At 38.8% G+C, this 12,094-nt stretch overlaps 1 protein-coding gene across 1 annotated transcript in view; it reads left to right on the plus strand.

The window, feature by feature from the left end:
- The window catches only part of GIGYF2 (GRB10 interacting GYF protein 2), a 151,544-nt gene that overhangs the window by 82,053 nt on the left and 57,397 nt on the right, over positions 1–12,094 (plus strand). Inside the window, 5 exon segments of the mRNA XM_047721379.1 lie at positions 6,720–6,899; positions 10,406–10,623; positions 10,719–10,853; positions 10,855–10,882; positions 10,971–11,159. Of these exon segments, the coding sequence (XP_047577335.1) occupies positions 6,720–6,899; positions 10,406–10,623; positions 10,719–10,853; positions 10,855–10,882; positions 10,971–11,159 (750 nt within the window).

Here is a 12,094-nt window from a genome sequence, read left to right on the forward strand (position 1 = left end):
TTTTATTGGCTGAGTGCCTCTTTGCTCCATCTGAAGTTTTCCATAAACACCGTTTTTGGCTGTGAGTCAAACATGCACACAGGTGCCCTTTTTACTGCTCTTTCTCCTTAGGAAGTCTATTCAATTAGACCAGACTAAAACCAGTATTACATTTTAATTTTATTTTATTTTTAGAAGAATCCTATTCATACTTAATACATTAAGTCAGAAACAACCAAGTATTTACTGCCATTGGGAAAATGTTTATGTATGTTGTACATTTGCATTTTAGCACCTTTTATACATTTTCAGTTACTGTTGATATAAGAACATAATATGTATTATATAGATACAGTTTGATTATAAAACGGTCATGTTTGCTACATTGAAAAGAAGAAAATACATTTTAAATTTGTGTTTCTTTATCTTTTGAAGGTTATAGATACCTTTAGGAATCTACAAAAACCTTAGACCCTATTCCCTGACAAAAGAAAACATGCCAGTGTAATATGTGCTTCTAGTTCAAGGATTCATTAGATTCATTACCCCTGAGTTCATTTATGGACTGTAGGTTAGGAATATTTGGGTCAGGCATTACATTTGTAAATTGTCCAATTACATTTACTTTCAGTCTTGTTTACAAGTTATTCTATTAAGAATTTAAGAAGAAGTAAACTAAAATACTTGGTTACTCAACTTTATTATCGTGCTAGTATTATGGAAGGAGGAGGACTTTGGTTTGAAATGCTGAGAAGGGCCTTTTGGGTGTTCCTCATGGGCCACTGTGGAATTCTGGAGTTTGTAGACATGAGAGCAACTTTAGGTAGCATCCTCTAATAGCCTGGAAATGACTTCTGGTATTTAGCTTTTATTTTAAATTATATTGGTAATACACAAATGTATGTATTTTTTTTAAAAAAACAAATCATATAGATTTAATTATTTCTGACATTTTCACTCCCCTCTCAGATCTACATAGATACAAATATACTGTAATCGTTTAGGTAGTAAAAGATGTACTTGGATGTTTTAGAGCAGTTCTTGCATGCAGTATAAATTTTAGTTATATTAGTAGTAGTTGGATATGTTTATTAGATGGTGCTTGAAGTCATTTTTCCCCTCAAAATAATTCTAGAATAAAATTTTTATAGTGAAGTAAAATTTTTTCAGAGGTATATATTTTGACATAATTTTATTTATTTGGGAGAGAATACACAAGCAGGGGGAAAGGGCAGAGGGAGAGGGAGACTCAGACTTTCCACTGAGGAGGGAGCCTGATTCGGGTCTCAATCCTAGGACCCTGAGATCATGATCTGAACTGAAGACAAACTCTTAACTGACTGAGCCACCCAAGTGCCCCTTGACATGATTTCTGTTGGGATATTAATACCTTTAGTCCCATCTTCCCCTTATAGAGATGTTAGTAGTCTTTGTCTATAAGCTGTGCCATGTGTTGTATGTCTCTTGCCATTTTAGAGTTTGTTAGACTTTGATCCCAGAGCTGCTTCTTTCTCCATTAGTTTTTCTGGAATTTTTGCTCTTCCAGTGGGTTAAGTTTGTAAGTAAACCCAGGATTAGGAGTTTAATACGTTTTTTTTGTTTGTTTGTTTGTTTGTTTTTGGTAAAGATTTTATTTATTTGACAGACACAGCGAGAGAGGGAACACAAGCAGGGGCTGTGGGAGAGGAAGAAGCAGACTCCCCACTGAGCAGGGAGCCCCATGTGGGGCTCCATCCCAGGACCCTGGGATCATGACCCAATCTGAAGGCAGATGCCTAATGACTGAGCCACCCATGTTCTATTTCTGATTTGGTCACTACTCAACTGTGTGATCTTGGGAAACTCCCTCTACAGGTATCCCTTTCCTTACAGGAACAATAGAGATGATAATGTTGAACTTAATTTTTGTGGTTAAAATGATGATTAGATGAGATAAATGGATGCATTTGTTTACATGTTTGTCTCTGAGCTATGGACCTGGAGGGTAGATGCTGTGTCTAAGTCTCCTTTATTTTTTTTTAATCCTTCATCTTTAATTGTGTTTGTCTATAGAGGAAGCACTCATGTTAATGTTTCCTAGAGGTCTGAGTAAAACAGGTAAAAATGGTAAAGTTAGTACTGTTTTTATGGGAAAATATTTGGTAGTGCTTACTGAAGTTGAATATACCTTATTTTACTCCTGGCAATTTCACTTCTAGGCATAGACCAACAGAAATACAACCTTTTACTAAATTTCATATTCAGGAACGCTCATAGCAGCACAATTCATACAGCAGAGAACTAGAAACAAACTAAATCAGCAACAGAATAATATATTGTGATCTGTCCATACAGTGAGATCCCATTAGCAGTGTAAAAGAACAAGCTGTGGTTCTCTGTAGCATTGTGGATGAGTCTCCCATATTGTTTAGTGAAAGAAGCCAGACATATAAAGGATTATTTCATTTGCATACAAGGTTAAAAAAAGTAGACAGAACTAATCTTCGGAGATGAAAGTCAGAAATAGTACTTACTTTGGGAAGAATCAAGATCAAGAATTTTGAGCGCTCTTGATATATTTTTTAAATTTTTATTTCTGTTAATTTTTTATTTTTTAAGTAGGCTCCATGCTGAGTGTGGAGCCCAGTGCAGGGTTTGAACCCACAGCCCTGAGATTAAGACCTGAGCTGAAATCAAGAGTTGGAAGTTTAATCAACTGAGCCACCCAGGCGCCCTAGATATTTTCTTTTTTAAAAATATTGGTTATGTGAATATATTTGCTTTATGGAAACTCTTGGAATTGTACATTTGTGATTTATGTACTTTTTGGCAAGAATGTCATACTGCAGGAAAAGGTTTTCATAAAGGGAACGGGGAGAGGAGTTGAGTGAAGTCCACTTAAAAGTTCTTGAATTATTTTCGTCCTTTTCTTGTGAAAATGAGTGAGAGGCGCCTAGGTGGCTCACTCAGGTGGGCGTCTGCCTACACCTCCGGTCATGGTCTCAGGGGCCTGGGATCAAACCCCACATTGGGCTCTGTGCTCAGCTGGGAGTCTGCTTCTCCCTCTCCCTCTCCCTCTCCTTCTGTGCTCTCTCTCAAATAAACAAATAAAATCTTAAAAAAAAGAGAGAAAAAGAAAATGACACTGACCCCCTGAGGTGGAACTCCACATACCTTGCACTTCTATATGGGATGTTTGGCATGTTAGAATTATGTTATTCTGGCTTTTCTTGGTTTACTGGAGAAGTTGTCATTTCAGTCTTCTTTTTTTTTTTTTTTTTTTTTTTTTAAGATTTTTATTTGACAGAGACACAGCGAGAAACAGAGAGAGAGAGAGAACACAAGCAGGGGGAGTGGGAGAGGGAGAAGCAGGCTTCCTACTGAGCAGCTGATGGGAGCCTGATGTGTGGTCCGAAGCAGGGGTAGATCCCAGGGCACTGGGATCATGACCTGAGCCAAAGGCAGATGCTTAATGCCTGGAGAACCCTGTTACCTTAATATTTCTATTATAGTTATTAATTATGTAATATGTGACATATCAAAAACTACATTGCAGTTGAGGAAATAAGCACTCGGTAACAAAATTTGAACTACTTTGTTAACGATTTTTGAGCTAGAATGAGAAATTCAGGCAGCCTTACCTCAACACACACACACACACACACACACACACACACACACACACACTTTTAAATTGGGAATTGGGTCTTTTTTTAATTATTTTTTTATTTTTATTTATTTATTTGACAGACAGAGATCACAAGTAGGCAGAGAGGCAGGCAGAGAGAGATGGGGAGGCAGACTGCCTGCCGAGTAGAGAGCCCAACTCGGGGCTCGATCCCAGGACCCTGGGATCATGACCCGAGCCGAAAGCAGAGGCTTTAACCCACTGAGCCACCCAGGTGCCCCTTGGATCTTTTCTTTCTTTCTTTCTTTTTTTTAAAGCCAGGGTGTATAAATCAGAATTGGGGCCAGAAGTAAAATCAGGTGTAGTGAATGCAAGATTTTTATTCTTTGTTTAGTACTGTGCTCTTCTTTATCTTCAAAATACCAGTCTCAAATTAGTTTTGGAACAAGGTAGGGCATAGTCATTCAAACATTATGAAAATTGTTGAAAATTACAAGATGGTTTTCAATAAGTAGAAAAGCCAGATTTTGTTTCTTCCTGTATTTTCCCTATTTTTGCCCTGTTCTTTTTTCCTGTTTTTCTTTTTCCTTAAGATTTTATTTTTAAGTAATCTCTACATTCAGTGTGGGGTTTAAACCTACAGCCCTGAGATCAAGAGTCACATGCTCTTCCGACTGAGCCAGCAAGGTGCCCCTACACCATTGTGTTTTTTATTTTTTTATTAGGTACTAATATGAAAAATACATGTAGGACTGATAGGTCTAAAGGTAAAGAAACTGTTAGTTTAAAAGTTATATAAACAGTTTACACAAAGGGACATAAAGTCAGTAAACAGGAAAAATTCATATTTGAGCTGCTATAATTTATCACTTTACAACTATTAAAGTAGTAAAAAAGTTTTGAAAGGATATCAGTACTTAGTATCAATAATGTGAAATGGTGTGTTGATTTGGCCCTTTTTTTTTTTCAGGGAAAGAGGCAGTGGACAAAGTCTGTCTTTTGACCTAGTAATTGTACTCTTTTGAGGTTTTTTTTTTTTAGAAGACATTATTCAGAAAAGTATTTCTTGTCTAACTATATAGTTCACAAAAAATTGGTTATAAAGTAAATTATCTCAGTTTCTGTGGCGTAGGAAGGAGCAGTGTAGTTGATTGACTCTGACCTGGGTCTCTTATGAGACTGCAGGGCTGCAGTCAAGGTGTCAGCAGGGCTGTAGTCATCTGAAGGCTTGACTGGGGTTGGATCCATTTCCATGCTTACTGATGTGGCTGTTGGCAGGCCTCACTTCTGTGCCATATGAGCTTTTCCACAGGGCTGCCTCATGACATGGCAGTTGGATTGCTACAGAGAGAGGATCCCAGATGGAAGTCACAGTTGTTTTTAACTTAATATTGGCATTGATATCTTATCACTTCTGCTGTGTTCCGTTCATTGGGAGCTGGCCAGTAAGTGCAGTCCACACTTTAGGTGCAGGGATTCCACAATAGCCAGGAGGCAGGGCTTGTTGGGGACTATCTTAGAGGCTGCCTGCTGTAATAAGAAAGCAGGTAGCATTTTGCCCAGCAGATTTCCAGGTATTTTATCTTTCAGTAGAATAATTTGTGGTAATAACGATCCCAGGGTCCTGGGATCGAGCCCCGCGTCGGGCTCTCTGCTTGGCAAGGAGCCTGCTTCCTCCTCTCTCTCTCTCTCTCTCTCTCTCTGCCTGCCTCTCTGCCTACTTGTGATCTCTGTTCAATAAAAAAAAAAAAAAAAAAAAGAATAATTTGTGGTAATAACCTAATAAGTGTTTGGGATATTGAATCTTAATACATATGAAATGGAATTTAAGAGGATGACCAGAAATTAGAATTTCCTCATTTTCAGATGCAACTGTACAACTTTCTTTCACTTTTTTGGTGGCTTAGTACAAGGAATTGAGGTTATCACTGAAGTATAGTTAACTGTAGGTCATAAATGGAAGATATCAGTGTATGTTCTGGGTTTTCAACTAATTGTGAGATTTTATATAATCTGTTTTAATTGTTTATGTTAGCACATGGGATGGTGAGTAAAGAAATAATTTGTTTGCACAGTTCGGGATTATCTTATCTTTTGAAAGTACCAATTTAGTTCACTTAGTATACCAGGCTCTCTTTCATCATTAATGGAACCCTTGACTGGCATTAGGTTACACATAGCTTAGTTTTGCATTCTGTTCAGAAGCAATTTGTTGTATGCCTGTAATGTAATAGATGTTAGAGTAAATGAAAATGAAAAAATTATAGTTCACATTGTCTACTTTTGAGTTTACAGTGTTTTTTATAATAAAAGATAGGTCCAATTTTATAGATACTCTCTTTGGGCAGAATTGCCAGTAGAAGTTAATGAAATAAGTAAAGATGCATCCTATAGTTGAAAATTCTTGGGCGCCTGGGTGGCTCAGTGGGTTAAGCCACTGCCTTCGGCTCAGGTCATGATCTCAGGGTCCTGGGATCGAGTCCCGCATCGGGCTCGCTGCTCAGCAGGAAGCCTGCTTCCCTTCCTCTCTCTCTGCCTGCCTCTCTGCCTACTTGTGATCTCTCTCTGTCAAATAAATAAATAAATAAAATAAAATAAAAAAAAAAGAAAATTCTTGTATGACTTTTAAAAAAGTAATATGTGCTGGTAAGGTAGGTTGGTTAACTTTTCATTGCATCCCCTTTTTATAATGCACATATTACTTGTTTAAAAAATAATTGCCCAGGTATGTCTGGGTGGCTCAGTCGGTTAAACATCTGCCTTTGGCTCAGGTCATGATCCCAGAGCTCTGGGACCCTGCATCAGCTCCCTGGTCCATGGAGAGCCTGCTTCTCCCGCTCCCTCTGCCTGCCGCTCTGCCTACTTGTATCACTCTCTATCTCTGTGTCAAATAAATAAATAAAATCTTAAAAAAAAAATAAAATAAGATAAAAAAAAGTAATTGCCCAGTCTGTGACTGCTGCACTTTAAGAAGTATGGCTAGCACTAGATGCATATGTCCGCAGCAGTTCTGTTACTCATGCTTCCTGAGCATTGGGGTAGGCACGTCTGCACAAAAGCGTGATCTGAGCCTTCTGGTCTGCTTTTAGAATCCGTATTGGCTGAGGCCCATGTTTCCTTATTTTGATTACAGGGAGACCAAATTTTGAGGAAGGTGGACCAACATCTGTGGGAAGAAAGCATGAATTTATACGATCAGAAAGTGAAAACTGGCGTATTTTTAGAGAAGAACAAAATGGAGAAGATGAAGATGGAGGTTGGCGACTAGCTGGACCGAGACGTGACGGAGAGAGGTGGCGGCCCCACAGCCCTGGTAAGGCTCCTACTGAGTGAGTGCAGGGACCAAAATAAGGGAGTATTTAGTGGACATTGTTACCAATGAAGCAAGAAAGATGAATAGGTAAAGTAAAAAAAAAAAGAGGACTCAATTATTTATGTCATCACACTTGCATCATCACATCACACTCTTACCACTACAAAGAAATTTCAGCACGAAGATTCCCCCATATCTCTTCAGTTGATGAAAATCATTTTTATTTTTCTGGAGCAAATAGTGTGGTTTAATGGAAAGCACCTGTCTTTGCAAAACCATGAGAGGGTCTCCTTCAGTTTTGTCTGACACTGAATTGTTGTATTTTTTCAGCATGCTTTAAAACTTACAAATGTGTAATTATATGCTCACTAAGGAATATGTGCTTTCCCTAAAGTGGGTACTTTTCCTGTATAATAAAAGATGTATTCTTTCAGGGTTTTTTGGTCCCGAATAAGTGATTTATGCTTATTTGAAGGATAAACTCTAAGCCCAGGTCAAAAACATAATCATAAGTTCATTCTTTTGTCCTAACTTTAGAAGAGAGAGAGAGAATAGTAGTGATTAGTGGTTTTGTAAGTTCTTCTGTTTGACTCTTAAGAATGCTTCAAACTGTTCTTCCCTGACATTAGATATGCTGGTAATTGAAGACACTGGTGCTTTGTGTCAAAGTTCATCCCCTACCAAAGTGCTGATTCCATGCCTCATGATAATCAGATGCCACTGTAGTTTGAATCGTGGGGTCATGCAGAACCAGAGTGCACAAAGAGTGTATATTTGCCTTATGAATTTCATGTGCATAACATTATTTTAGCTATCGACCATATGCCAGAGAAGCTCACTTTTAGTAGAAAAAATCATAAACTGTTTTCATTTACATTTTAAAATCAAGTTACGAGCAAAATCACTAATCTCAGCCCAAGTGAACATTATAAAAGCATTCAGAGTGCTTTAGGTAGTTATGGATAGGTGGACACATAGTGAAGTTAATCTTTTGTATATAGTTTTGATGCTTTTATGCCAGCTCCTCATGGCTGTCCCCTGGGTGAGTTTTCTGTCATGAGTGGGCATTGTTTACATCACAGTTATCTAGGCAATTCTCATGAGTCTGTGTGCTGGGCAACCAGATGTTACAGTTCTCTTCAAGGCATCACAGCATTTTGTGCTGAGCTTGCCTGTAAGCAAAAGGGTTTGTAGACTATGTTCCCAACAAGCATTCAGTGAAAGAATGGACAGGGTCCGGGCTGAGCGAGAAGAGAAATTCCAGCGGATCAAAAACAAACAAGGTGAATGTTTTGGAAGACCAACAGTGTTTGGGAGGCCAAATGTCTGATGTCGATTCTATTAAAAGGAGTTAGTTAAACAAAGTAAAATTTTAATGTATTTTCTACCACTGACCCTCCTCACCCCAACTTAGATTTGGACATATGTTGTCTTTGTCTCTGATTTGATTTCCATGTCCGTCCGATTTATTTGTCATTAACTTAACAATTTCCCCCAATTTTTTACTGATATATTTTTAAAAGACAGTTTGGGGTATATAATATACAGGGCTGGCTGAAAAAACACTGGAAATAAGCATTTTTAAAAAAGAATACCATCTATTTTTTCAACCCAGCATTCTTAAAATTGTCTGATTATATCAGTTCTGGTTTTACTCTTAACATTTCTTAGATTATAGTTATTTATGATTTGATTAAAAGTTTAAATATAGTGATTTTGACTAATTTTTATAGTATAAAATTGTAGCAGACTTTTTTTTTTTTTTAAAGATTTTATTTATTAATTTGACAGAGAGAGATCACAAGTAGGCAGAGAGGCAGGCAGAGAGAGAGGAAGAAGCAGGCTTCTGAGCAGAGAGCCCGATGCGGGGCTCGATCCCAGGACCCTGAGATCATGACCTGAGCCGAAGGCAGCGGCTTAACCCGCTGAGCCACCCAGGCGCCCCAATTGTAGCAGACTTTTATTCTGGTATTGGAGGACGTTAAAAAGCAGTGGTTAGTCTTTATAAGCTAGGGATTTCTACATTTGGTTTAAGTAGGGCTAAAAACTGGTTATGTATGGAAGATGGGACGATTAAGGACAGCAAAGCATCCACTCTGGGAGCTGAACTTAAGAAACTCAGTAAGAGGAAAACATGAGCCAGATGCCTAGAAGGATAGATTCCTATCATGGTGCATACTTAACAGACGGTTTAGAAATGATAGTAATAGAGAGAGTACTCTGGAATTCAACATTTGGTCATGAGTACTTCTTTTGAGTAATGATTCTAGGTTTGCATTTAAGCAGCCTGGGTGTAAAGTTCTTTAGTTTTCACAATGTAATAGTTCTAAGTGAAGGATGAGGGAGCATGGGAATAATGTTTTCTTAACTCTTTTGTGAGTGACTTGTAAGTAGGTACCTCTACTGGGCATTTTAATGTTTTGCCTCCTTATTTTCGGTTTGTTTTAGATTGCTGGCTTTAGCAAATTGGGCCTCAGTAGTAAGAACATTGAACTTTTTGTCTCATTTCTTTTGTGTATCTCCCACAGAGAAAGCCGAAAACCTGCTTCTTTTTTAAAGACTCTCTTAGACTCGGGTTTGTCAGATATTAACAAGAGTTCCCCTTTCTTAAAAAAACAAAATACCTCAACTGGCATCCTTCATTCTTAGGCAGTCTTTCTTCTGTTGGAAAGTAGATGTAATAAACAGTTTGGTAGGGTGGATTTAGGAATGTCCCTGAGGGTGTTACACAGAAATAAAAACTCCCTAGGGAGAGTTAAGAGTTGAGACTAAAGGGAAAGGAAAGTAAGCATGCTGTTGTGGAAAAAGCAGTAGAGGATGCAGAATTAGATTCTTGTTCTGCTTTGCCACTATGCAAGTTACTTCTGTCAGAGTTTTTGTTTCTTAAACTATAAAATTAGGATAGTGGGGCTATATAAAATCTCTGACATCTGTCAGTGCTATAATTCCATGCCTTTTTTTGGGGAATCAGAATTACAAATGGAATCTTGGCCCTTGCAAGTAGACATGATAAATTTGACATTAGGATTTGCCACAGGGAGTTCATTGTATACATCATTTTTGTGAGAAGAAAGAAACGTGTTAAGGCCTGCCAGAGGGAAGGCATAGACTTTAGTATGGGAAGATGACCAGCGTTATAAGCCTGGGCTAAGAGTATGCCATGTGAATGGCTAATCGACATTTCAGTCAGATACCTAAAGCTTATCCAAAGTGTATACTTCAAATCAAGTGTCCTTTAACAGTAATTTGTTTAAAATTTATTTTTCAGAGCTTTAGAGTACATTGTGTGGCTCCGTACTCACTGAACTCCTGTTGCTACTTAGTGATGTCATATGTATGCTGAACTCTGAATTTCATTTACGTTGCCTAATTTTCTCTTAGTAGGTTGATCATTTGAATTCACAGCCAGTCATAGTTTTCTTTTTTTATTTCCTATTTTGATTTTTTTTTTCCTCAAGTACTGTCCTAAAAATTTTCTAAGGTTTGTATCCTCCTCCTCATCCCAGATGGCCCTCGTTCTGCAGGCTGGCGGGAACACATGGAACGACGGCGAAGGTTTGAGTTTGATTTTCGAGATCGGGATGATGAACGAGGTTACCGAAGGGTGCGTTCTGGCAGTGGAAGCATAGATGATGACCGGGATAGCTTGCCTGAGTGGTGCTTGGAGGATGCTGAAGAAGAGATGGGCACATTTGACTCCTCTGGAGCATTCCTCTCTCTAAAGGTAAGAAATTTGTTTTAAATATTTAAACAACAGGCACTGACCTGCCACCAGAGCCAAGTGTATTGTTGACTTTTGGCTTTATTTTCTTAACACAGAAAGTGCAGAAAGAGCCGATTCCAGAAGAGCAGGAAATGGACTTCCGGCCTGTAGAGGAAGGTGGGGAGTGCTCTGACTCTGAGAGCAGCCATAATGAAGAAGCCAAAGAACCCGATAAGACAAATAGGAAAGAGGGGAGAGAAGACAGATAGAGTGGGAGTTGGTAAGGCTCATTTTTGTCTTTTACCTTCTTGTTTTCATCAGACTCAGAATTTCCCAAGTTGTTAACTTAAGAATGCTTCATGTTACAGAAGCCAGTGAGGAAATATCTCAGACCTCCTCCTCGTCTGCTAGACCAGGTACTCCTTCAGACCATCAGCCTCAGGAAGCACCACAGTTTGAGAGGAAAGAGGAACCCCAAACTGAGCAAACAGAAAAAGCTGAGGAAGAGAATCAGACAGAAACTAGCCTACCAACCAAAGTGCCCAGCAGAGGGGATGGTATGTATTTACTGAGAGTAGACAAGCTAAACAGGATTCTTGCTCAGGCAGGCCAGTGATCACTGATAAGATAGGATTCTGTTTATGCCTTGTAGAACCTCTCCCAGTGGTAAATTACTGGAATAGATATTTTACCTGTAAACCCCCATCAAACGCTGCTTCCACATTTGTTCGTTCCCCCAAATTACCAAAACAGAGTTAGAAGAAGCAAGGGTGCAACTCAGGAATCTTTACTTTCTAGGGGGTTATGACACAGCCACCTTGGTATTGGTTGAGCAGACAGGGTTTAGGATCCTCTGCAGTAATTTGATCCCCACATCAGACAGGTACCTTCCTTTCATATAGTGGTTGGATGTGTGTCTAGAAGGCACACCAAATTGCTGTTGTTCCAAGAGAGGCCAGAAAGAACATGGATGGATCTGTGGAAGTCCTACCACCTTTGCTAAAGAATAAGTTTAAAGTATATCCCCTTCTCCAGTGTTACTGTTTTAATTTGCTTGTATATCTTAGTAGGCAGTTTTAATGTTTACTTCCATGTTTCTTCTTGTGCATACTTAAAAATGACATTGTAGTACTTGACGTTGAAGGGTTAATTGGTTGAGTCACCATAGGAACATGTCTTTAACATGGCATGTGAGTCCTTGCATGACCTGGCATATGCCTGCTTCGGTACAGTTTCAGTGCATCTCTGTCTCCTTCATACTCTGTTCCCCACTCTCACAGACCCTTAGGTCCACCCCGTATAAGGCCTTGTTCTTTTGTCTCCTTGCCTTAGCACATGCTCCTCTCTGTGCCTGGAACTCTGTTCCACCCCAAGTTCCTGAGCTGATTAGCGATCTTCTTTCTCTTGGTTCTGAAACAACCAGCACTATTCTTGACATGGCAGTACAATATGATAAAGATCTGTGTATTATCCTTTTTGCCTAATAGACCAT

Source organism: Lutra lutra, chromosome 3 (assembly GCF_902655055.1).
Source record: "Lutra lutra chromosome 3, mLutLut1.2, whole genome shotgun sequence".
In the NCBI taxonomy this organism is placed as follows: Eukaryota; Metazoa; Chordata; class Mammalia; order Carnivora; family Mustelidae; genus Lutra; species Lutra lutra.